The sequence below is a fragment of the Coregonus lavaretus genome (assembly GCF_964263955.1).
Source record: "Coregonus lavaretus genome assembly, chromosome: 11".
NCBI lineage: Eukaryota > Metazoa > Chordata > Actinopteri > Salmoniformes > Salmonidae > Coregonus > Coregonus lavaretus.
Window position 1 is genome coordinate 17,974,046 of NC_139998.1, and position 26,251 is coordinate 18,000,296.

At 43.2% G+C, this 26,251-nt stretch overlaps 2 protein-coding genes and 1 long non-coding RNA gene across 6 annotated transcripts in view; all 3 read right to left on the minus strand.

Moving 5' to 3' along the window:
- The window catches only part of LOC311137067 (protein mono-ADP-ribosyltransferase PARP12-like), a 34,776-nt gene extending 28,752 nt beyond the window's left edge, over positions 1 to 6,024 (minus strand). Inside the window, exons 1-2 of one of the 2 annotated variants that reach the window (XM_084171398.1) lie at positions 5,443 to 6,024; positions 4,395 to 4,530 (exon numbers count right to left, since the gene is read on the minus strand). In XM_084171398.1, the coding sequence (XP_084027524.1) occupies positions 4,395 to 4,530; positions 5,443 to 5,759 (453 nt within the window). In that variant the 5' untranslated portion in view covers positions 5,760 to 6,024. The remainder of the gene's footprint in view (positions 1 to 4,394; positions 4,531 to 5,442) is intronic. The other variant, XM_084171397.1, reaches the window with a different exon arrangement.
- Positions 752 to 2,918, minus strand: LOC311137068. The gene is made up of 2 exons (XR_014613912.1): positions 1,341 to 2,918; positions 752 to 1,248 (listed from the first exon to the last, which is right to left on the minus strand). It is a non-coding gene; the product is annotated as an uncharacterized lncRNA (long non-coding RNA).
- An 8,773-nt stretch (positions 6,025 to 14,797) lies between the features above and the next one.
- The window catches only part of LOC311137278 (SLIT-ROBO Rho GTPase-activating protein 1-like), a gene marked incomplete at its 5' end in the record, with an annotated part of 153,124 nt that continues 141,670 nt past the window's right edge, over positions 14,798 to 26,251 (minus strand). For all 3 annotated transcript variants that reach the window (XM_084171695.1, XM_084171694.1, XM_084171696.1), the window contains 4 exons: positions 14,798 to 16,736; positions 17,665 to 18,046; positions 21,944 to 22,069; positions 23,907 to 24,087. In XM_084171695.1, coding sequence (XP_084027821.1) covers positions 16,335 to 16,736; positions 17,665 to 18,046; positions 21,944 to 22,069; positions 23,907 to 24,087 — 1,091 coding nt within the window. In that variant the 3' untranslated portion in view covers positions 14,798 to 16,334. The remainder of the gene's footprint in view (positions 16,737 to 17,664; positions 18,047 to 21,943; positions 22,070 to 23,906; positions 24,088 to 26,251) is intronic.

Consider the following 26,251-nt stretch of genomic DNA (forward strand, 5'->3'; position numbering starts at 1 on the left):
GACTTCAGCCACCCTAGCCATAGCCTGTTCTCTCTGCTACCGCACGGAAAGTGGTACCGGCGCGCCAAGTCTAGGTCCAAGAGGCTTCTAAACAGCTTCTACCCCCAAGCCATAAGACTCCTGAACATCTAATCAAATGGCTACCCAGACTATTTGCACCCCATCTTTTTACACTGCTGCTACTCTCTGTTTATTATCTATGCATAGTCACTTTAATAACTCTACATGTACATATTACCCCAATTACCTCGACTAACCGGTGCCCCCGCACATTGATTCGGTACCGGTACCCCTGTATATAGCCTCGCTATTGTTATTTTTATTGCTGCTCTTTAAATTTTTATTGCTGCTCTTTAATTATTATACTTTTATTTAGTATTATTGTATTTTTATTTTTGTTGTTTTAAAAAACATGTTATATTTAATATTTCTTTATTTTTGGGGGGGGTATTCTTTCTTAAAACTGCATTGTTGGTTAAGGGCTTGTAAGTAAAACATTACAGCGGGGACTGTGAAGAGAAACACACACAGGCACACGCATATACACACACGATAACATACGCACTATACACACACGTACACATGGATTTTGTGTTAGTAGAGTAGTGGCCTGAGGACACACACTTAATGTGTTGTGAAATGTAATGTCATGTTTTTAATTGTATATAACTGCCTTAATTTTGCTGGACCACAGGAAGAGTAGCTGCTGCCTTGGAAGCAGCTGATGGGAATCCATAATAAATACAAATAGTCATTGAACACTGGTCACTTTAATAATGTTTACATATACTGTTTTACCCACTTCATATGTACAGTATATAATGTATTCTAGTCAAGGCTCATCCTATATAACTACTGCTGTACACACCTTTTCTATTCATATACTGTCCATACTGTCTATACACACCATCATATACAGTATGTAGACATTCTAAACAAAGTGTTTTGATAACTTTCAAGTCTAACAGTTCCATGTAGAATAAACCATACTTCACACAATACTTTAGAAGCAGTGTTCTGCTTATATACCAATGTGCAAATATTATACCTTCATGTATGGTGTTCCGTATAAGACAGGACTTCCCTGACATGTTTGAAGAATACACAGTACCATTCGATTCAATAATAACAAAAGACGATAGAAAGTAATAGATGTCTTGTATAATTGTAATGCTGGGTGCCAATTCAGACATCAGTATCAACCTGTCAGTCAGAGGACTCCATTTAAAAAGCATATATTCTGCCCATCTGTAGAAAAACAAGGAAGAGTTGATGAGTGACACATATTGAAAGGGTGATATTACTAAACACTTGTGATGTACTGTCTTATTAGTAATCACCTTATGTCCCTTCTAAGGTGTTTGCAAATGCCTGCTGGGGATGGCAGCGTATATCTGCTCCAGGCCCCTCTCATCATAGATACTGGTCTAGAAGGAGCCTGACTTCGGCTCCTATATCCGACCCAGCTCCTATATCACAAAAGGAGGGAGAGAGAGAGAGAAAGACTGTCACCATACAGTCATAGAAGCAAACAGTAAATACACGGTTGAACATAGCCAATCAGAAATCCTGATCCACAGCTAATTCACAAGGAACACGTGCCAGCATGGCACTGACCGGTTGGCATTACTCACTCAGGCCCAGGAGCAACGTTCCCTCTAAGCCGCAAGCGCAGGCGAGCAGCTTCCCTCGGACTGCCATGTTGAAGAAGTATCAGCCCGCTCAGAGAAGCACTAGACTGAACTTCACTCAACTTTCTAGAGTTTTCCCCTTTAGTTAACACTATCAACGTTTCGCTCTAGTGTGGGAATTGTGATCAAATCAACGCAATATTAGCCACTTTCAATGTAACATACCGTAACAAAACGAACTATGCAAGACATAGTATACAAAACGAACTTTGCAAGAGATTGTCTTGTAGGCAGAGCGCATTGGAGTAGGATTCTATTGCATTGACAGGCATGACTCAGGCCCATACTCTACACAGTCCGGTGCGCCATAACCAATCAGAGCTGCAGTAGGCCTATATGTAAATAGCCATCGCCTTATATGGATCTGTGCCATTTACTTTAAACTGGACTGTGTTCAGGCTACAGTATGAGCGGTCGCCAATATATGCACTTGTTTTGAGATCAAAGCGAGAGCTGCATGTAGCCACGTGTGCACATTTGTTCATATTCTTTGCTAGTTAGTGAGTTATTAGCCCACTTATAGCTAATTCCTAGTCAACAATGGGGGAGTGGTTGCTTCCAACAAGAGCACAAAATGTTTGCATTTCTAGACATACTTGAAAAGCAAGTCAGGTAAAGAGCTTTTTTATGTCTTAAAGGGGCAGTGTTGTATTTTGAGACTTCTTGAATAAGCTAAGTAGCCAATAGGCAGAACGTAGCATAATGGTATGGGAATAATAATGCATTTTATTTTGTAAAGTAGTTTCTTGCATCAAACAACATTTTCAGTCACGTCCTTGTCTGAAAGACAAGTGGATAAACAGGTTAATGTCAAGCTCTTCATGTTTTTTCCAAAAGTCTCATGGAATGTAGGCCTACATTGAACACCACACATTGGCTGCTACTGTAGGCAAAATGTCCATGTTAACATGTTATGGGATGCATTTTCTCCATTGTTTTTTTATGGTAGGCCACTCTGGTAGGTCTACATTATGATCAAATAGCCGCAGTAGCCTACTTGGCCACTTAAAACTGGAACTTAAAGAGGGTACCGCCTCAGTGTTCACATTAAACGTGCACCGGAAGTTGCACAGAATTTTCACAACATTCAAGTTTACGCTCAGTAGACCTGAAATTTGCTCAGTGCTGAATTTTTTTTGAGGGAACATTGCCCAATAGTAGTCCATTGGCACAGAGGAAGGGGACACCTCCTTATAACATACAAGACACACAGCACTGATTACATTATCATTGGTGGTTAGGTGAATTCCAGGATGGACAGTATTTGTACCATTGACCAGATAAAATGTGACCAACCTGATTCAAGTGTCCTCCATTACTCTGAAGAGGGACTGGTTTCTGGCCACTGCCTCAGCCTTCTGAAATAGGGGGGGGGGGGGGTTCTCACGATGCTGCTGAACAACAAATCCACCAGGTTTTGTACGTGGCTTGTGAATAAAATAATATATCATCACTCAAACATATAGCGAGAAAAATCTAGTTTGGAAGTAATGTATATGCTAATAGAGTAACTACAGAATTGATTCATGCCCGTGACGCCTACGCGGTTTCTAGCTGTGTACATTGCTGAATGCTTGCTGATACGTTTTGCTATTTGCTGCCAGAGCCATAGCTATATTTGTAGTAGACAAGTACCATCCTTCATTTATTTTTACACGATAAACGTTTATGAGAACAGGCATCTTGTTTTCGGTTAGCAGACGAAGCCCCCTAGCTAGCTAGCTACCTAACTTGCACATCTGGGTTAGTTATCATACTGTATCTTTGTCCGAGTTTAAATGAGTTGGCTACCTAGCTAACGATAGTTAACGTTAGCTAGCCAGTTCAAGTTGAAACATTATTGAAAGCAAGTTGGCTACATCCTATGATTAGCTAGCAAGCTAGTATCCAAGTGCCTGACCTGACCTGTATTGACCCTGAATGCCAATGACCTACAGTTAGCTGTTGTTAGCAAGGTAGCTAGCTAGCGTGAGCTATGCACATCTTCCTGTGACATGCTACATCACATTATGCGTTAGCTTGGTGTATTTAGCTAGCTACAGTATCATTCCCATTTCATATGTGGTATCATTGCTAGGCTGGCTCGCTAGCATGATCAAATAATGTTTACCAAAAGTAGAAGCTAGCTAGTACCAGCGATTTATTTAGCTAATATACTCACCAACATCAGTGGTTTGACGATTGACAGGCATCAGAAATTACTGTGTCGTAGGTAATCCATTCCTGGCCATCTGGCAATATTGTTGAAATGCATGGAAGTTTGCATCAGCTTTATGGATGCCCATTTTCAGTCCTTTTTGCCGAGCTAAATGTGCGTGCGTTGCACCCATACGCAGACTTGACAACAAAATGTCCACATGGCAGCTGGGGGCGGACCACAACGTGTAGTCTCTGGGCAATTGGGCATCATTGGTAAAAGTGGGCATGTAAATAATCCATACCCAACCCTCTAGTAAATCATGACGAACTCACAATTTTGACACTATAATTCATGTTTGACTCATATCGATGCCACATAGGCCATTTAAAACCAGATAAGTGGTTCTAAGGGCCAGTTGACCTTTAAACATTATTGCAGAAATTCCAGCTATCACAGAGTAAGGAGGTGGAGCTACAGTATTACCCTATTGCTAACCTTCCCACTAACCTATCCAATCCTTTTAGATCCACTAATTGGTAGAGGTCATTTTGGGAGCCACTCACCTCAGGCATCAGGTAGGGGTCGTTCTGCAGCAGTAGTGGGAACAGCTCTGCCTCCTCCAGGTCATGGTGACCCACGCTCATTATAAGAGCTGTGTTGTGTGGGGAATCTAGTCTGTGGGCATTTTTGCACTTGTTCCTGGTGTTTAAAGAGAAATGCGAACATTGTAAGTACATGGACAAAAGATGTGCAAATTAAACCAAGACAACAGAAGACAGTCACATGACTAACTTTCAAATGTTAGTCAGGTCAACAAATGATGTTGGCGCCTTATCTATTCACTAACTAGTCCAATGAAAGCTTATTATATCTGATACTCATTGCATGAGATTTCAAAGGAATGACTCACAGGGCCAGTTACATTACATTACATTTACGTCATTTAGCACTTATCCAGAGCGACTTACAAATAGGTGTGTGTGTGTAGTCAAAGTGTAAGCAGCTTCTACACCCAAATTATGAATAGACATAACTACATTCGATTTACTGCTGAAGTAAAATGTGTTTTACATTGGATATTCAGTTCTCTGTCAATAGCTATTGAACCAAGCATGCCATGACTCTGAAAAGTGTATATTCTGAATCAGGGGTGGATGGAGAACAATCCACTACTTTATTTTATTTTTTGATTAATAAAATACAGATTTGGGATTTCAATAGCTCTTAGACAAAGCGTGCCATGACTATGAAAAATATAATAATAAATCAGGGGAGGATGGAGGATAGAGCCCCCCTCTCCATCCTCCCCTGATTCATAATATATACTTTTCATAGTCATGGCACGCCTTGTTTAAGAGCTATTCAATATTTAAATTCGATTTTTGTCATTAAAAATAAAAGTAGCAGACTGTTCTCCATCCACCCGATTCAGAATATACCATTTTAATAGTCATGGCATGCTTGGTTCAATAGCTATTGATGAGAGAACCGAAAATCCAATATAAAACCAATTTTACCTCGGTGTATTTACCTATGATATGAAACATCTGCAGTTCCACTATGAAATAATTTTTTTTATGTTTCTATAGTCTAACTGAACATGACACTTACCCGAACTTGCAGTTACCGCATACAAAGTATCTGCACAGGTGTAAGTTCTCGCACTGAAGACAATCGCCAGGAGGGCTTTGACAGACTCGCAGTGAAGTCTTGGCAACAATAACACTGTCCTGGCTCATAACGAGACGCGAGGCCTTTCCTTCGCCTTTACTGATGGCATATTTTCCTCTGTCACAAAGTATTCCAAGTAGGACCTCATCTGCCACAGTGAACTTTTGACCAACGATCTGGTCAAGCTCCTTGAAGTCCAAGCATCCTTGATTTCCACAAAGAATTTTTGTAACATATCGAGACACGACAGACGACATCTTGTTCCGGTAGGGCAAATTATATCTTATGATCCTCACCTCACCCAATTTGCAATTGGTCGTCAGTCACACTTATGGAGAAACGAAACTGAAAGTCAAAGCTCGAGTCATGCCATTTAAACCGGTTTCCACTAGATTTCCCAGCCACAACGTCAAAATTGGCTATAATATTGTAAAAATTCACGATTGTTTTTACATTTTGTCTTTTTGGCTAGGCATAAGGTTAGCAGTGCGGTTAAGGTTAGGTTTAACATTTAAAGAAGATAAATTGTAGAAATAGGCGGGGTTTATGACTGTGGCTGTGGAAGCTAGTGACCAGGTCCTAGTGACGACCCTTTAAACCTCTGCTTTCAACATGGACAATTTGGTATTTGTTGAAATTTCACACCACCCGGTCCTCTGTTTATATGACTCACATAGGATTTTGCATAACCTCTGCTTTTTATTCCACTGTGTTATGTAAAACATGAAATAAAGTACATTGATGTAATAATACCTAATGGTCACACGATGGCAATACAGTATTGTAAAGAACAATATCAGAACTACGCAGACAACTTTTGTTACATGTCAAGGTGCTTCTACAACATATTGACTCAGGGGTGTGAATACTTATGTAAATGAGACATTTTCAATAAATTACCAAACATTTCTAAAAACATGTTTTCATTTTGTCATTATGGGGTATTGTGTGTGCAGATGGGTGAGAGAAAAAAATCAATTTAATCAATTTAAAATTCAGGCTGTAAGGCAACAAAATGTGGAATAAGTCAAGGGGTATGAATACTTTATGAAGGCACTATATGGAGCAGCACTAACTATACGACAGACTTTTAAATATGGGCTAGCTGCTAGAGAATGAGGAACTCACAATAATGGCATTTACTACAGTTGAAGTCTGAAGTTTACATACACTTAGGTTGGAGTCATTAAAACTCGTTTTTCAACCACTCCACAAATTTCTTGTTAACAATCCATAGTTTTGGCAAGTCGGTTAGGACATCTACTTGTACATGACACAAGTAATTTTTCCAACAATTGTTTACAGACAGATTATTTCCCTTATAATTAACTTTATCACAATTCCAGTGGGTCAGAAGTTTACATACACTGAGTTGACTGTGCCTTTAAACAGCTTGGAAAATCCCAGAAAATGATGTCATGGTTTTAGAAGCTTCTGATAGGCCAATTGACATCATTTGAGTCAATTAGGGGTGTAAATGTGGATTTATTTCAAGGCCTACCTTCAAACTCAGTGCCTCTTTGCTTGACATCATCGGAAAATCAAAATAAATCAGCCAAGACCTCAGAAAAAACTATTGTAGACCTCCACAAGTCTGGTTCATCCTTGGGAGCAATTTCCAAACGCCTGAAGGTACCACGTTCATCTGTACAAACAATAGTACGCAAGTATAAACACCATGGGACCACGCAGCCGTCATACCGCTCAGGAAGGAGACGCGTTCTGTCTCCTAGAGATGAAGGTACTTTGGTGCAAAAAGTGCAAATCAATCCCAGAACAACAGCAAAGGACCTTGTGAAGATGCTGGAGGAAACAGGTACAAAGTATCTATAGCCACAGTAAAACGAGTCCTATATCGACAACCTGAAAAGGCCACTCAGCAAGGAAGAAGCCACTGCTCCAAAACCGGCATAAAAAAGCCAGACTACGGTTTGCAACTGCACATGGGGACAAAGATCTTAATTTTTTTAGAAATGTCCTATGGTCTGATGAAACAAAAATAGAACTGTTTGGCCATAATGACCATTGTTATGTTTGGAGGAAAAAGGAGGCTTGCAAGCCAAAGACCACCATCCCAACCGTGAAGCACGGGGGTGGCAGCATCATGCTGTGGGGGTGCTTTGCTGCAGGAGGGACTGGTGCACTTCACAAAATAGATGGCATCATGAGGAAGGAAAATTATGTGGATAAATTAAAGCAACATCTCAAGACATTGGTCAGGAAGTTAAAGCTTGGTCGCAAATGGGTCTTCCAAATGGACAATGACCCCAAGCATACTTCCAAAGTTGTGGCAAAATGGCTTAAGGACAACAAAGTCAAGGTATTGGAGTGGCCATCACAAAGCCCTGACCTCAATCCTATAGAAAATGTGTGGGCAGAACTGAAAAGGCGTGTGCGAGCAAGGAGGCCTACAAACCTGACTCAGTTACACCAGCTCTGTCAGGATGAATGGACCAAAATTCACCCAACTTATTGTGGGAAGCTTGTGGAAGGCTACCCAAAACATTTGACCCAAGTTAAACAATTTAAAGGCAATGCTACCAAATACTAATTGAGTGTATGTAAACTTCTGACCCACTGGGAATGTGATGATATAAATAAATCATTCTCTCTACTATTATTCTGACATTTCACATTCTTAAAATAAAGTGGTGATCCTAACTGACCTAAAACAGGGAATTTTTACTAGGATTAAATGTCAGGAATTGTGAAAAACTGAGTTTAAATGTATTTGGCTAAGGTGTATGTAACGACTTCAACTGTTTATGCAACCCCTTAATTTGTGTGCATTGAATGGTGCAGATTATTCTTATGGACTTTTTTAACATGTCAGCTTAGGTCTTATACCCGTTTTCCTCAGAGTAAGATGTAATAATGTACATTAGCTTGAAAATGAGTTGTAAATAGTGAAGTATGTCCTGTAACACAATGACCAATGATCTAACAGATGTTTGTAGTGCTGCTGACAACATCCACAGTGCTCATTTTATCACAAGAGGACAAGGCCACTTCTGACTGAACAAACTATTTCCTTTATTAGAAAGAAAAACGTTTGAGGAACAACCCTCAGAGCTCTAAAAGTTGTTAAGATGTTACATGCCAAATATACAGTTCTATACATAAAAGTGCAATGTCACAATGTATAAGCAGTATCTTTTTCTAAAATTGCATCTTTATTAATTAATTCATCTACTGCTCATAACACAGGGTCTGAAATGAGAATGCAACAGTACAGAACATAGTTCAAGTTCCTCTAAAACATTTTCAAAGGCACTTTCACGTGTACATACTACAGATGTACATGGACACAAAGTTAGTCAACAGGCAGGACGCTCCTGCTAACTGTGTATGATTGGCATATAGAGAGACAACACAGAATACAATAGGCTCATATTCATTTGGAGACACTGAAGCAAAACGGAAAACTAAATGAGTGTTTCTTCTTGGGGTACACCCTCCCTGTTTGTCAGTTTTCTTCCATTTGGTGCCGAATGAATACGATCCAGGTTTGGGTGGGACACCTGTAACTTTCAAGACTCTGCATTGGACTTTTGAATTTCTACATCCTTTGTTCAAAAAATCCTATTCAATTCTAACAAAACTAAAATCTTAAACAAATAAAAATTACAACATTCTGAAAAAAGGGTTGTAATCCAGAATTCAGATCATATTCACTTTTAATATACACACCTTTTTTGCAACAGACAAAGATAAACCTGTTGCAGTTTGTATTTCAAGGAAACCATTGCTTATTGTAAATTTGAGACAATGCTTTTTTTGTCCTTGCTCTTTAACCAGATGCAAGCTTCCCCACACATGCACCTATCAGTCTCCTTTCTTTAGCTACACAGCACTTCCAAAACAGACTTATATAGGGCACTGTCACAGAATTGGAAAACAGGGGGACATACAGTTACAGTATGAGTAGGCCAGTTCCCTTGGTGGTCAGTTGTCACATACACCCACATCATGTGACATGGTCTTCAGTGAACATGTGAGTATGTATTCCACAGGTCTAAATCAGTCATTCAAGAGGGAGTCTATTGCCTATGTGTAATGACAAAGTCCTGATGGAGAATCTAAACATCAGTCACATCTCTCCCACAGAGTAATGGACCAGCCCATCTCCCTTTCCACAACACAAGGATTAGCCTACATGGTCAGAGGGGGCTATGGGGTTATAAAGCTCCTCACACACTAATATTGACAAGAAACACAAGAAGCAGTATGATGAACAAGGTAGTATTTTACATTAACAGTCAGTTAGTCCATGGCTACTGGCAGCACTCCATCGTTGGGAGAGTTGACTGTCATGAGTCTTTCCACAAGTTTCTAGAGTCTTGCACAAGGAGAGAAAGAGAGAGAGTAACATCCATGCTCTAAAAGTATGATTAATTTGGACAGAGAAAGCCAGGCATTGTGTGTTGTTGTACAGTAAAACAAGCTCTTATGTGTTGTGTATTTTTAAGTCGCTCTGGACAAGAGCGTCTGCTAAATGACGTAAATGTAAATGTGTATACCCTGTGTAATATATGCATTGTGTGGCATCTCAGGGTAGGAGAGAGAGAGAACGGTCTTGGTTGGTTGTGATATTACAGTGCAGTAAACCATTCTCAACCGGTCCCTTGATTCTACAGACAGAAAGCCAACGAAGGTTCGACACAGGTCTTCAAGAGTATATAAAAATATTCACAGAATTTCCATAACGGGTAATATTTCACATAGTGGTTGTATCCTCGTCTCCCTCCAGACCTTGTTTAGAACTATGCTGCTGTGTTGAAATAAAGCCAGTCCTTGACAGAGGTGTATCCAGGTAATTTGTACTCCTCTTCTGTTGTCAAGTGCATCAAATAAACACCTGTCTAGATTGTCCAATACATACATATATATATATATATACACAGTGCCTTCGGAAAGTATTCAGACCCCTTGACTTTTTCTACATTTTGTTGTTACAGCCTTATTCTAAAATGGATCAAATTATTTTTTTCCCCTCAGCAAATTGACACACAATACCCTATATTGACAAAGCGAAAACAGGTTTTTAGAAATTTTTGCGAATTTATTCAAAATATAAAACTTAAATACCTTTCTATGAGACTCGAAATTTAGCTCAGGTGCATCCTGTTTCCATTGATCATCCTTGATGTTTCTACAACTTGATTGGAGTCCACCTGTTGTAAATCCAATTGATTGGACATGATTTGGAAAGGCACAAACCTGTCTATATAAGGTCCCACAGTTGACAGTGCATATCAGAGCAAAAACCAAGCCATGAGGTCGAAGGAATTGTCCATAGAGCTCAGAGACAGGATTGTGTCGAGGCACAGATCAGGGGAAGGGTACAAAAAAATTCTGCAGCATTGAAGGTCCCCAAGAACACAGTGGCCTCCATCATTCTTAAATGGGAGAAGTTTAGAACCACCAAGACTCATCCTAGAACTGGCCGCCCGGCCAAACTGAGCAATCGGGGGAGAAGGGCCTTGGTCAGGGAGGTGACCAAGAACCCGATGGTCACTCTGACAGATCTCTAGAGTTCCTCTGTGGAGATGGGAGAACCTTCCAGAAGGACAACCATCTCTGCAGCGCTCCACCAATCAGGCCTTTATGGTAGAGTGGCCAGACGGAAGCCACTCCTCAGTAAAAGGCACATGACAGCCCGCTTGGAGTTTGCCAAAAGGCACCTAAAGAATCTCAGACCATGAGAAACAAGATTCTCTGGTCTGATGAAACCAAGATTGAACTCTTTGGCCTGAATGCCAAGCATCACGTATGGAGGAAACCTGGCACCATCCCTACAGTGAAGCATGGTGGTGGCAGCATCATGCTGAGGGGATGTTTTTCAGCGGCAGGGACTAGTCAGGATCGAGGCAAAGATGAACAGAGCAAAGTACAGAGAGATCCTTGATGAAAACCTGCTCCAGAGCGCTCAGGACCTCAGACTGGGGCGAAGGTTCATCTTCCAACAGGACAACGACCCTAAGCACACAGCCAAGACAACGCAGGTGTGGCTTCGGGACAAGTCTCTGAATTTCCTTGAGTGGCCCAGCCAGAGCCCGGACTTGAACCGATCGAACATCTCTGGAAAGACCTCAAAAGAGCTGTGCAGCGATGATCCCCATCCAACCTGACAGAGCTTGAGAGGATCTGCAGAGAAGAATGGGGAAAAACTCCCCAAATACATTTACATAATTTAGCAGACGCTCTTATCCAGAGCGACATACAAATTGGTGCATTCACCTTATAGCCAGTGGGATAACCACCTTACAATATATATATATATATTTTTTTTTTTGGGGGGGGGTAAGGGGGGGTAGAAGGATTCCTTTATCCTATCCCAGGTATTCCTTAAAGAGGTGGGGTTTCAAGTGTCTCCGGAAGGTGGTGAATGACTCCGCTGTCCTGGCGTCGTGAGGGAGCTTGTTCCACCATTGGGGAGCCAGAGCAGCGAACAGTTTTGACTGGGCTGAGCGGGAACTGTGCTTCCGCAGAGGTAGGGGGGCCAGCAGGCCAGAGGTGGAGTAACGGAATGCCCTCGTTTGGGTGTAGGGACTGATCAGAGCCTGAAGGTACAGAGGTGCCGTTCCCCTCACAGCTCCATAGGCAAGCACCATGGTCTTGTAGCAGATGCGAGCTTCAACTGGAAGCCAGTGGAGTGTGCGGAGGAGTGGGGTGACGTGAGAGAACTTGGGAAGGTTGAACACCAGACGGGCTGCGACATTCTGGATGAGTTGTAGGGGTTTAATGGCACAGGCAGGGAGCCCAGCCAATAGCGAGTTGCAGTAATCCAGATGGGAGATGACAAGTGCCTGGATTAGGACCTGTGCCGCTTCCTGTGTAAGGCAGGGTCGTACTCTCCGAATGTTGTAGAGCATGAACCTACAGGATCGGGTCACCGCCTTGATAACGGAGAACGACAGAGTGTTGTCCAGGGTCACGCCAAGGCTCTTCGCACTCTGGGAGGAGGACACAACGGAGTTGTCAACCGTGATGGCGAGATCATGGAACGGGCAGTCCTTCCCCGGGAGAAAGAGCAGCTCCATCTTGCCGAGGTTCAGCTTGAGGTGGTGAACCGTCATCCACACTGATACAGTGTGGAGAACAAGTATTTCATACACTGCCGATTTTGCAGGTTTTCCTACTTACAAAGCATGTAGAGGTCTGTAATTTTTATCATAGGTACACTTCAACTGTGAGAGACGGAATCTAAAACAGAAATCCAGAAAATCACATGTTTTTAAAGTAATTAATTTGCATTTTATTAGTATTTGATACATCAGAAAAGCAGAACTTAATATTTGGTACAGAAACCTTTGTTTGCAATTACAGAGATCATACGTTTCCTGTAGGTCTTGACCAGGTTTGCACACACTGCAGCAGGGATTTTGGCCCACTCCTCCATACAGACCTTCTCCAGATCCTTCAGGTTTCGGGGCTGTCGCTGGGCAATACGGACTTTCAGCTCCCTCCAAAGATTTTCTATTGGGTTCAGGTCTGGAGACTGGCTAGGCCACTCCAGGACCTTGAGATGCTTCTTACGGAGCCACTCCTTAGTTGCCCTGGCTGTGTGTTTTGGGTCATTGTCATGCTGGAAGACCCAGCCACGACCCATCTTCAATGCTCTTACTGAGAAAAGGAGGTTGTTGGCCAAGATCTTGCGATACATGGCCCCATCCATCCTCCCCACAAAACGGTGCAGTCGTCCTGTCCCCTTTGCAGAAAAGCATCCCCAAAGAATGATGTTTCCACCTCCATGCTTCACGGTTGGGATGGTGTTCTTGGGGTTGTACTCATCCTTCTTCTTCCTCCAAACACGGCGAGTGGAGTTGAGACCAAAAAGCTCTATTTTTGTCTCATCAGACCACATGACCTTCTCCTATTCCTCCTCTGGATCATCCAGATGGTCATTGGCAAACTTCAGACGGGCCTGGACATGCGCTGGCTTGAGCAGGGGGACCTTGCGTGCGCTGCAGGATTTTAATCCATGACGGCGTAGTGTGTTACTAATGGTTTTCTTTGAGACTGTGGTCCCAGCTCTCTTCAGGTCATTGACCAGGTCCTGCCGTGTAGTTCTGGGCTGATCCCTCACCTTCCTCATGATCATTGATGCCCCACGAGGTGAGATCTTGCATGGAGCCCCAGACCGAGGGTGATTGATCGTCATCTTGAACTTCTTCCATTTTCTAATAATTGCGCCAACAGTTGTTGCCTTCTCACCAAGCTGCTTGCCTATTGTCCTGTAGCCCATCCCAGCCTTGTGCAGGTCTACACTTTTATCCCTGATGTCCTTACACAGCTCTCTGGTCTTGGCCATTGTGGAGAGGTTGGAGTCTGTTTGATTGAGTGTGTGGACAGGTGTCTTTTATACATGTAACAAGTTCAAACAGGTGCAGTTAATACAGGTAATGAGTGGAGAACAGGAGGGCTTCTTAAAGAAAAACTAACAGGTCTGTGAGAGCCGGAATTCTTAATGGTTGGTAGGTGATCAAATACTTATGTCATGCAATAAAATGCAAATTAATTACTTAAAAATCATACAATGTGATTTTCTGGATTTTTGTTTTAGATTCCGTCTCTCACAGTTGAAGTGTACCTATGATAAAAATTACAGACCTCTACATGCTTTGTAAGTAGGAAAACCTGCAAAATCGGCAGTGTATCAAATACTTGTTCTCCCCACTGTATGTCTGCCAGACATGCAGAGATGCGATTCGCCACCTGGTTATCAGAAGGGGGAAAGGAGAAGATTAGTTGTGTGTCGTCTGCGTAGCAATGATAGGAGAGGCCATGTGAGGATATGACAGAGCCAAGTGACTTGGTGTATAGCGAGAATAGGAGAGGGCCTAGAACTGAGCCCTGGGGGACACCAGTGGTGAGAGCACGTGGTGCGGAGACAGATTCTCGCCACGCCACTTGGTAGGAGCGACCGGTCAGGTAGGACGCAATCCAAGAGTGAGCCGCGCCGGAGATGCCCAACTCGGAGAGGGTGGAGAGGAGGATCTGATGGTTCACAGTATCAAAGGCAGCAGACAGGTCTAGAAGGACAAGAGCAGAGGAGAGAGAGTTAGCTTTAGCAGTGCGGAGAGCATCCGTGACACAGAGAAGAGCAGTCTCAGTTGAATGACCAGTCTTGAAACCTGACTGGTTTGGATCAAGAAGGTCATTCTGAGAGAGATAGCAAGAGAGAAAAGAAAAAGGGATACTGGTCTGTAGTTGTTGACATCAGAGGGATCGAGTGTTGGTTTTTTGAGAAGGGGTGCAACTCTCGCTCTCTTGAAGACGGAAGGGACATAGCCAGCGGTCAAGGATGAGTTGATGAGCGAGGTGAGGTAAGGGAGAAGGTCACCGGAGATGGTCTGGAGAAGAGAGGATGGGATAGGGTCAAGCGGGCAGGTTGTTGGGCGGCCGGCCGTCACAAGTCGCAAGATTTAATCTGGAGAGAGAGGGGAGAAAGAACTCAAAGCATAGGGTAGGGCAGTGTGAGCAGGACCAGCAGTGTCATTTGACTTAACAAACGAGGATCGGATGTCGTCAACCTTCTTTTCAAAATGGTTGACGAAGTCATCCACAGAGAGGGAGGAGGGGGCTGAGGGACTCGCTGGGTCTATCCAAATACATGTGTGCCAAGCTTGTAGCGTCATACCCAAGAAGACTTGAGGCTTTAATCGCTGCCAAAGGTGCTTCAACAAAGTACTGAGTAAAGGGTCTGAATACTTATGTAAATGTGATATTTCCTTTTTTTTTTTTTTTATACATTTGCAAAGATTTCTAAAAACCTGTTTTTGGTTTTTCATTATGGGGAATTGTGTGTAGATTGATGAGGGGGGGAAAACAATTTAATCAATTTTAGAATAAGACTAATGTAACAAAATGTGGAAAAGATCAAGGGGTCTGAACACTTTTCCGAATGCACTGTATTTATGAGTGTACCCTTATGATCTAACTGTAAGTCGCTCTGGATAAGAGCGTCTGCTAAATGACTAAAATGTAAAATGTAATGATCACACACATATCTGTACTCTTGCACTCCCTGCTTCAGTCTCTGTTTCAGTCTAAGCTATAAACATTAGTTAGCTACATCCATACTCCCAGCAGCTTTCGAATGGTGGTTTGAACACTATTGACAGCTTATATTTCTGAGTGGCAGTAAGGCCTTATGATCAGTACTCTAAATCTAAGCGTTTTTCATCTAAGTGAGAAGCGAACTCCAGTCGGGCTCAGCTGACACAGACTACATTTCCCATAGTTCCCCTGGCTGAGTAGTAAACAAAACGTTAATTCTTTTGTAGTTATCTAGTTTCTGTAAACTACCAATCTCTAGTTTCTCTAACCTCGAAGGAAGCCTTTGTGATTTGTTGTTCTGTATACAGTAATAATCAAGAAAAAGTTCACTTATCTAGCAATGGTAGGCATTTCAGCAGATTATACAGTATTTTCCATATGATCTTGACAAACTATTTGTCTGTTGAAAATAGTTAGTCACACTGAAACATGCCCTTTTCCTTGTGGTAGTTCAGTCTGTCTAGCAGACCCAAGAATATCCCTCTGTCATTTTCAATAAATGTGGTTAACTTACTGGACACTGGTTAACTTCTAGACACTGCAAGAAAACACATCCTCTTCACAAAGCAAACAACTACAGTATCCTTTGCTTACTTGAATGTCTCAGATCTCTTTAATAAATGTCCAGGCAATGGATTTGTCTTATACTGTCCTCACAATGTTATAATTATTATTATAATAATCTATAGACATAGATAACATGTTGCTACTGTATGTAGACTCAGAGCCCTTCTCCAATTGGTCTTTACTCCCGTCCCAGAGTTCAACGTTCACATGGTGCACGACTTGTCCAGGGGGTCCTGGGGAGGGGGCGCGGCGGGGAGGTGGGCCGGGCCCATCTTGGGCAGCACCAGGGGCTTAGGCCTCAGGGCGGGCGGCTTGAGCTGCACCCCCATGCGGGGCGCCACCACTGGCTTGAAGGTGCTCATGGTGTCGCTGGAGGAGCTGGTGCTGCGGCGCATCGGCGGCCCCCCAGCATCGCCGGTCTGGGCCTTCAGTAGGATGTTGTGGAGGGGGCTGAGGGACTCGCTGGAGCTGGCTGGGGTGGGGCCCCCGGTCGACTGCCTCTGCTCCAGGGTGTCCAGCACCACGTCGGGGGCGTGCTTGGCTGAACTCTGCCGCTCTAGCTCACGCAGCTCGTTCAGCGCTGTGTTCATCGTCTCCTCTATATCCTGCAGGGAGCGCGAGCGAGAGGTAGGTAAATAGAGAGGGAAAAGAGAGAGAAAAATAAAGATAGACAAGTGAATAAAACTACAGCAACATCACACCACCAGCATGCATGTGAGCACAGTCAGGACAAGAGTGCTGCTTGAGACTGAAATCCCTGGACATGTGCCCCATTTCAAACACCAAAGACAAGACGCAGAGATGACAAGATATTCATCAGAGCATCTCCCTACTAGACAGAGTCAGACAACCCAATGGAGAGAGACATCGTCCTCTTTTTGACCATCAGCTTCCTAATTAGAAGTCTCTTCACACTGCTGATGGCTTCTCATGATTTTCCACAATGCATGCTGCTACAGCGAAGACACATCGCATTGTTATCAGAGCTCTGATAAGCTAATTGTGGCCTGTACCGACACAAAGTATTACTACGCAGACACTGATGCTGCTTTGTAATAATGACTTTCTATTTCTGTTCTGACACGCAGCACTCGGACCAAATTAACAGCTTGTGTGACGGTGTGGAACATGATAAAAATAGATATTCGGGTCTCAAAAGCGATTTAACTCAACGTCAATGTCCCAGAAGCTATTTGACACAACAAAAACACATCTGACAGTAATTATTGTATTTTTTATATTCTTACTAGCACTGGGGTTGCTGCTAGCATCAATTCTTTAAAGAAAGTTTTACTTGCAATGATCGTGACACGTGGTTGTCTTGTCTCACCTACTTTTGCTGACTTCATTATTGTAATTCACTCTGTATAAGAGCATCTTGATAACATGATTGTCAATGTGAATGTGTTTGGGAGTGTTGTGACAGAGGTGTTCAGTAGCAGAATACAGAATTAGCACTGACTAGGTTTACAGGGCAGGGCAGGGCTGTGGCGCTGGAGTGAGCTGTGCTCGTCCCGCGTTGCTGACGCTGACCTGTGCGATGGTCTCCGGGTCCAGAGACTTGCCGCCGCTGTGTGGGTGTGGCTCCTGGAACACGGCCGTGTACTGGCCAGAACTCGTGGAGCGTCGGATGGGCGGGCTCTCCATCTTCTTCAGCGACTCGTGGCGGCTGATGTTGGTCAGGCTGCCATGGCCGGTGCGGCGCCGGCGCTCGGGGCTGTCCATGGGTAGCTGGCCGTGATTGCGGCTCCGCAGCAGGTCCCGGGGGCTGAAGGAGTGACCCAGCACCGGAGAACCCATCTCAGGGGTGTGACCCTGGCCCCCGTGGATCTGCTGGGAGGAGTGCACCATGCAGTGGACGTCACTGGGGCGGACAGGGGGGCGGCGGGATGGGGGCTCCGTCCTCTTCCTGTGCCTGCCGTGGGAGGGTTGGGGCAGAGGTCAGGTCTATGGCGTTATACGTTATAAATGTTGCATTTTCTTGTAGACGGGCGTGGTAATGTAGCTACAGTCCCTTACAGATTCTTAGTCCCTATGTGATTCTAGACACCAGGCAGAGTTGTTGAAGCCTTCTGTCTGAATTTAGTGTTCAGATGTAAACCTATATGGCAGTCCCAAAGTGCTCCTAGTAGCTTGTTCTGAGCACAGGTACAGTGAGGGCTGGCAGGGCTCCAGCTGCAGCACTGAGAGGCATGCAGGCTGGGTCTTTATTGGCACCTCCAGCCACAGCAGGCCCCCTGCCCACCTGCCTGGGAGAAGGTACAGCTGGCTCAGCATTAGAGCTGTCCTCCATCTGAACCTGACTGTCTCAACACACACTCCTGAACATTGATATACACCGGACCTGCCGCACACACACACGTCATCTCTCCTGGGGCTCTAATAAGACACTGCTCTGATCTGCATATTTATAACACCCAGCCAGCCTAGCAGGATACAGCCAAGTGTCTGTGTGAGACATAATGTTATATCACACAACCTGATCAGCACTAAACACTATAGGCTGGCTTGCTGTAGTGTCAGGGGATGTTATTTAATGTAGTCTAAGTATCATGGAAAATAATGTTATTTTTTCTAGGTGAAATACTTTGGGGAGAAGGTTCATGAAAGACGGTTATGAAAAATAATGCAATAGAATAGAGGGGAGATTGTGAGGGGAGAAAAGCATACAGAGGAATTGATGGGGGGCTTTTTTTATTCACCATCTAGTGAGGGTTCAATATTTATCCAAACTGGTATCGTTACGCAGTAGCCTGGTCCCAGATCTGTCATACCATAAGACCATAGTAGTTGGCAAAACAGCACAAACAGATGTGGGACCAGGCTAGCTGCAAAGTACTTCCTGTTTCATATCAGTATTGTGACAAAACCTTTATCTCCATTAATTGTCATTCATGAGTCTAGCAGCTATTCATTCCTTAAATCATCCCTCCCAGGCTTTTCAGAGTGTTTCAAGTCTAATTCCTGCCTAATTAACACTGTCTGTCTCAGCCACTGTCTGTCTCAGCCACAGTCATTAAGAGACTGAGGGAGAGGGATCTTCATCATGGAGCTAAATATGGGCCATGATGTGTTCTGATACAGTATGGAGGACTGACTGGGGATTGGGAGAGGAGTGTGTTACTGCAGGGGTAGAGCTGGAGGGGTAAACAAGTGCAGGGACTCATCATGACCAGTAGGGGGAGTAAAATCACAACTTAATCTATGAACAGATTTATAGGAAGGAAGACAAATGCTACAGTACAACCCAGACAGCATTGTGTCCTTATAAACCATATTATACAAACATCTCACTAGTTATTCATCCAAGATGGCTCATCAAATTATAGAGTAAATCATATGCATTCCTGTCTATCAACACAATAGGGAAAGGGGGATACCTAGTCAGTTGTACAACTGAATGCATTCAACTGAAAAGTGTCTTCCACATTCAACCCAACCCCTCTGAATCAGAGAGGTGCGGGGGGCTGCATTAATCGACATCCACGTCATCGGTGCCTGGGGAACAGTGGGTTAACTGCCTTGCTCAGGGGCAGAAAAACAGATTTTTACCTTGTCAGCTCGGGGATTTGATCCAGCAACCTTTCAGTTACTGGCCCAACACTCCTACCCACCAGGCTACCTGCCGCCCCCAATTCAGTTCAATATAGAGACTACAGTTAAAAGATAACGGCATTCTTTCCCATCCTATTGATGATGTCATACAAAGGCAAACCAGATAATTCAATAATGTTCTCTGGCTGACTACAATTCTATGCTGTAATTAATGCAGTTGTATAACAGAAATGATATAAATCACCTGACAACATTCCAGGCACTTTAGGGCTTTTGACTAGCTAGTGAGTGCATCGTTGTTGATCGAGAACAGTGGGAGTAGATGTCTAAATAAAGCCACAGATATGAATGATTCAACAGTGCTGAGCCATGTCTGCATAGAACAGTGGAGAGAGTGAAAGAGAAAGAGGGAGCGAGAAAGGGGGGGATAGCGAGGGAGAGTAGTCTTGGCTTGAGGGTTACAAGGAGAAAATGGAGGGGTGCCAGGAGGAGCAAGGGAGGGGATAATAACTTGGACACGGTATGGGAGTTGGGGGGGGGGCTCTGAATCTGCAGAATGGAACACATAGCTAGGCTACTACAAAACACAGTATGATTCATCAACATTCTCTCCAGCAGAGAGACAAGTGAAGTGAGCAAGCCCTTTAATAAAACAGTGTCGCCTATACCGCCACACAAATTATAATGCAGCAATGAATAGAAGAACGAGTGAGACAAAATACTGGAGCTCTCTCAGAAGCCAACATAGTCCCTGCCAAAAAGATACACCAGGAGAGTGAGTGTGTGTCAGCCCTGGACTGCTCTGAGAATGTCCAAGCACCACTATAAAAATAAAAAAAACGTATAATGTATTTAAAACATACTCCCTAAAGCAGACTCATTTGAAAACTTAAATTACCCACTGACTGGGACAACTCATCATTAACGACAACTCTATTGGCCATTACGCAGGACAGGACAGGGAAACAGGGCCTGTATTCAAAAAGTGTCTTACAGTACTAGGAGTGCTGATCTAGATTCAGGTCCCTATGTCCATATAATATTTTTCTAAAAGGCAAGCTACTTTCTAAATGACTACTTTCCTAGTCTGTTTGTGAATACGGGCCCAGGTTTAGCTAACAGTGTGGAAGCATCTGGGCCCAGATTCACAAAACACTTCTCACGCAAAAACTTAAGAAGCATCTTAAGAAAAAAATAAGAAGTTCAATTCCTCAACAATATCTTAAGATTTAATTATATTCTTAAACTTCTTATTCAAAAATCTTATTACAAATCTTCTTAAAATGGTTGTTGCTAGGTAACCGATTTAGCTAGCTATCTAGCTAGCAATGGCAATCATGTTAGCATATTTCCTACTGAGATTACTGTTCTAAAACATTTTCTTGGGTTTAAAATGATCAATACTGAAACTTTCAGATTAAGTTTGTGAGACGAATTAAACATGTTCATTTGCTTTCATGAGCTTATTCTCTCACTACCCTGAGTTTAAGACAAGGGTTTAGCTATCTTGGAATTAAGAACAAATCCCAAAACGTTATTTAAAATACTTTTTGCTTAAGGAGAAACATAAGAAATAGCGCAAGAACATCTCCAATAACCTTTTTGAGGAATAGCAACTTTGCTTAACTTTCTTCATAAGTATATAGTTAAGGAAAAAATGGCAGTTAAGAAGAAATGTCTCATTAAGAAGGTTTTGTGAATCTGGGCCCTGGTCATTCTGATCTAGACGCACTGAATTACTCCAATACCTGCCCCTCAGTCTTAACCATAAGTAAAGCTAGGTATGCCGAATGTATTTTCCTTCATTGGAACTCATTATAGATTAATCTCCATACAAAATGTTTTCATTCCACATAATGTTTATATTTTTACATTTTATGTACTACTTTTGCCTTTTAAACTCTAGTTGACCACAGACCGTACAGTGTAGTCGGAAGAGGGTGTGGTGGTGGTGGTGGTGGTCCGAGCCAGAGCCCTGGCAGACAGATAGTCCCATCAGTCAGGCAGTTATTGGCTTGGCTGTCTTTCATTAGCTAAATGCTTGAGAGGATACCACAGTGAGACGTCAAGGTGTGCTGGGTTGCCATTCCAGTAGGCTAGTGTGTATGTGTGTGTGTGTGTGTGTGGCAGGCAACATAAAACGGTTTTAAACGTTTTGCAACGTCCAAGTAGTCCCCCCATGTTTCAGTCAGTTTTCTTCCGTTTAATAAATACAGCCTCACTAGATGAGGTAGAGGTGAGATGTGGTTGAACTCACCTGCCAATGTAGGCGTCAGAGATCCTGGTGTCCGTAGGGGAGCCCATGTCTTTGTCCTCAGCTCCATGACCGCTGCTCGCCTCACTGTCAGCCTTCTGACTTAGTGTGTCCGAGAAATTATCATCCCTGTTACACACACACGCACGCACACAGGCACAAAAGAGAAAAGAGAAAAATACAGCAATTATTTTTATGCAACAAAAGTTTAGAAGTGTAAAGCTTTTGACCACAGTGCATTGAGTTAATCATAATAATAATAAATGCCATTTGGCAGACGCTTTTATCCAAAGCGACTTAGATTGTTACGTATGGGTGGTCCCAGGAATCGAACCCACTACCCTGGCATTACAAGCGCCATGCTCTACCAACTGAACTACAAAGGAGTTCAGTCAATCATTCCTAACAAGCCTCTCCTCCAGGCTCATGTTGACTCATAGGCCTGCATCTATTAGCATGCCATTAGTAGTGGTGTGTCCAGGGCTGCCAGGCAGCATGACCAGTGCCAGCTGTATGGTTTATCTCAGTGGGCTGCCTGTGTGACTGAGCTGAGTGCTAGCTGCATATACTACAGTTGGTGCCTGTTCCTGTCAGGTGGCAGCAATCAGAGCTGCTTAGTAGCCACAGAGCCTGGTGGAGTGGGGACTAATGGACTGGCTGCTAAACCATGCAGCTAGACACACGCACGCACACACGCTGCAGTGCACGCACACAAGGATCACAAGAAGGATGACCGAGGCCCAGCCATCTGATACGCAAAACTTATCTTACTGTATTTCAACCAAGTGCTTATATATACCATACTGTGAATTAGTAGTGATATCCGCCCACTAGTGCCTTAGAGTGCTCCTGGCCCCATAGCTCAGCTCTGAAAGAGGATACCCTGGCTGCCAAACAGAGACGGAGAAAGGCCAAGATATCTCCCAGACGTCACTTTATTCTGGGCCCTTTAATGGGGCCGTGTGTCTAAACACTGTCTTGGAGCACGGAGAGCCCGCCTGCTTGCAAATTCTCTGGGCCGTTCCATTAACTAAGAAAACAGCCATCAGAGCCGGGGCCTCGCCCAGTGAATTATTGATACAGGCACATGGAGGGACAGCTGGAAAAGGACCCGCAACACTGAGGGAGGAGGGGTTTTAAAACAGGCGTTTTTCTGGCCAGCTACTAAATGATGCGGAGTCTCTCTCTCACCCTCTTAATGAGGGTGTAGATCCATCCCATTAGGCAGGGACTGTTGCCGGGGCAGAGGGATGGTTCCCAGGGCAGAGGGGTGCTCAAGGTGGTCAGGGGGGGATGAGGATGACAGAGGGGGTAGTTAAGGACCCCTAGAGAACACCTGTTCATAGTAGTGTGGGAAGGACAGACAGAGGCCCCCAGCTTGATGCCCAAGGCCCCGCAGAGTCAGTGTCAGGGAGGACTTGACCACCAAGACGGGGACAGCGCAGTGATTCAACCAGAGGGAGAACAAAATATGGACAGGTGATGGCACTTTCACTCCAAAAAAGGGAGGTTGGGCCTTCTCTGTTTTAGGAGGGAAAATACAATACAAAATGCAGTACAATGTGATTGATTGATTAACTGATTGGTCAGTTATGCATGAGGTCAGTTGTACTACTGTACTGAGGAGTCCTCTTCAATAATGTAGACACATTTACTGCATATAAGAGTCGCTAAACGAAAGTCTTATGTATTGGTAAGGGAGTAGGGGTCTAGACTTCAAGGATGAGGACATATTGTGCAAGCACTACTGTTGCTGTGCAACTACAAATCCTGTCCCACTAACAATTCCTGTGCAAAACCGCTTGTCTGGATTGTACACTCTTTAAAAATAATAGATTTAATTCAACATACTGTAATGTCACCAGTCCATTGATGTCCGAAATGGAATAAGAATATGAACATAATATACCGTATGTGATAGTATCTCTATAAGCTGTGTGTTTGTATCTATGGGCTGCATACTCACATGTCCTGCACCACAATGTACTGGTGAGGCACCAGGCCATCGATGCCGTTGTGCCGTCCCTCCCACCAGTCATCTGATGCCCGCTGGTATAGAAGCAGGGAGGCGCCCTTCTTGAAGGACAGTTCGCGGGCCGAACGCCCCACGTAGTCAAACTTGGCGATTGCTTCGATGGGCTCACCCTCTGCAGAAGACCACAAGGAGCACACGATCAGGTATGTCAAACTAACGGCTGATAAAGTACAGAACGAAGGAATTAATTTTTGTGTCATCACAGAGATTGTCAACAATTCTGGCAATTATACACTGAGTGTACAAAACATTAGGAACAGCTCTTTCCATGACAGACTGACCAGGTGAAAGCTATGATCCCTTATTGATGTCACTTGTTAAATCCACTTCAATCAGTGTTAATGAAGGGGAGGAGACAAGTTAAAGAAGAATGTTTAAGCCATGAGGCAATTGAGACATGGATTGTGTATGTGTGCCATTCAGATGGTGACAAAAGATTTAAGTGCCTTTGAAAGGGGTATGGTAGTAGGTGCCAGGCGCACCGGTTTGAGTGTGTCAAGAACTGCAACGCTGCCAGGTTTTTCACACTCAACAGCTTCCTGTGTGTATCAAGAATAGTCCACCACCCAAAGGACATCCAGCCAACTTGACACAACTGTAGGAAGCATTGGAGTCAACATGGGCCAGAATCCCTGTGGTACACTTTCGACCCCTTGTAGAGTCCATGCCCTGACGAATTGAGGCTGTTCTGTGGGCAAAAGGGGGTGCAACTCAATATTAGATCGTTGTTCCTAATGGTTTGTACACTCAGTGTATGTCAGTATTATGTATTTCACGATTATGTATGTCTGAATTATGTCACAAATGGGTATGGTATTATTGATCTATGATTGAAGGGGAAATCAAATGCAGAACAAGCTTTATTTTGGTGGCCTCTGGTACATTCTAATGCATAGATTCCATCCGAAATACACAGCTAAATTATTGAATACTTTAACAACTTTACCTCCCAGATTGGTAAAATCTGTTGTGGCATTGACTAGCAGTACATTGACTAGTGGTAAAAAAAAATATTGACATGACTTTGCAATTAAAATAACTGAAAATGTATCAATTCAGTGTGTTGTTAGTTGTTTTGGATATCGTCTAGGCCTATATGATCAGGACTATTTTAAGATAACTATCAATACGATAACCTTTAACATTAAACCTGTTTTCTCTTGAGATTCAAGTAGGGCTGACCCCATTTAGTCGACTTGTCGATTGTTTGGTTGAAAGGCTGTTGAGCAGTTGCAAAAAAATCTAAAAATCATGGTGTACAAGACACCTGTCTGATTCCTGACTGTCTGAGTAGACTCATCCATTGTGGAGACGGAACAGTCTATCGCTAAGACATGTGCTACTGAAATTGTATATGGTTAAGGCCAATGGTGCAACACTAATAAAAAAGTTATTATTTTATAACAAAAGCGCTTTCTCCCGCGTTTGATAGCGGTCGCTGTCCACGGTTCTGAAACATCAGTGCGCTGTTGAATTGGCGCCTTTTCCTAGACCATGTTGCTATGTGCATAATAGCAATGTTAACCAGCATATTGGTGTTGAGAACAATGCGGCGGAGGAAGCAGCGGAGTTAGGAGATGAGAAAACATCCCTTGCCTTGTCTATAAAAAGTGAGGAAACGCCAATTTAATTAGGTCTATAATATAATAGCCTAACTGTTAAATGTGCCTGGCTTTATAAATCATCTATATATATCTACAGAAATAAGACATCCTACTTCAGTTGCCTGTTTAAGTGTTTGTTTAATAGCCTACTGATTCCGTGAGCACCAAGCCTCACGCAACTACAACATGTTGGATAAACTATTTCACAAATTCGGCTGTTTTTAATCTTTGCTATTCTGTAATAAAGGCTTTACACTTTTTTTCCATTAGAACAGCCTCTATGGTGTTACTTATTTACGGCGCAGCAAATCTGAGCCCGGCCCGGCACAATCAAATGAATTGCGGTCGGACTCCCTCTAGTCATTTGTGTCTTCATTATTTCATAAAAAAGTGTGCTTAAAGCATCAGACAAGCTCAGTGCATATAGTTGATTTGATTAAAACACATTGGATGAGTCTATATTTGGAAAAATACAAAAAATATATTCTGGGTACAGACCTAAATTCAAGTCAAATTTACAGCTTTACTGCACGATATGAATTGCCACAATGATGTTTGTTCTTCAAATTCTGTATTTTATTGGCTCTGCTGCTGTAAGGAAACCAATGTGTTATTTTGTCATTTGTTTATGGTGGCAAAAACCTAAGAAAAAAGGTTGTGTTCTGTCAAGTA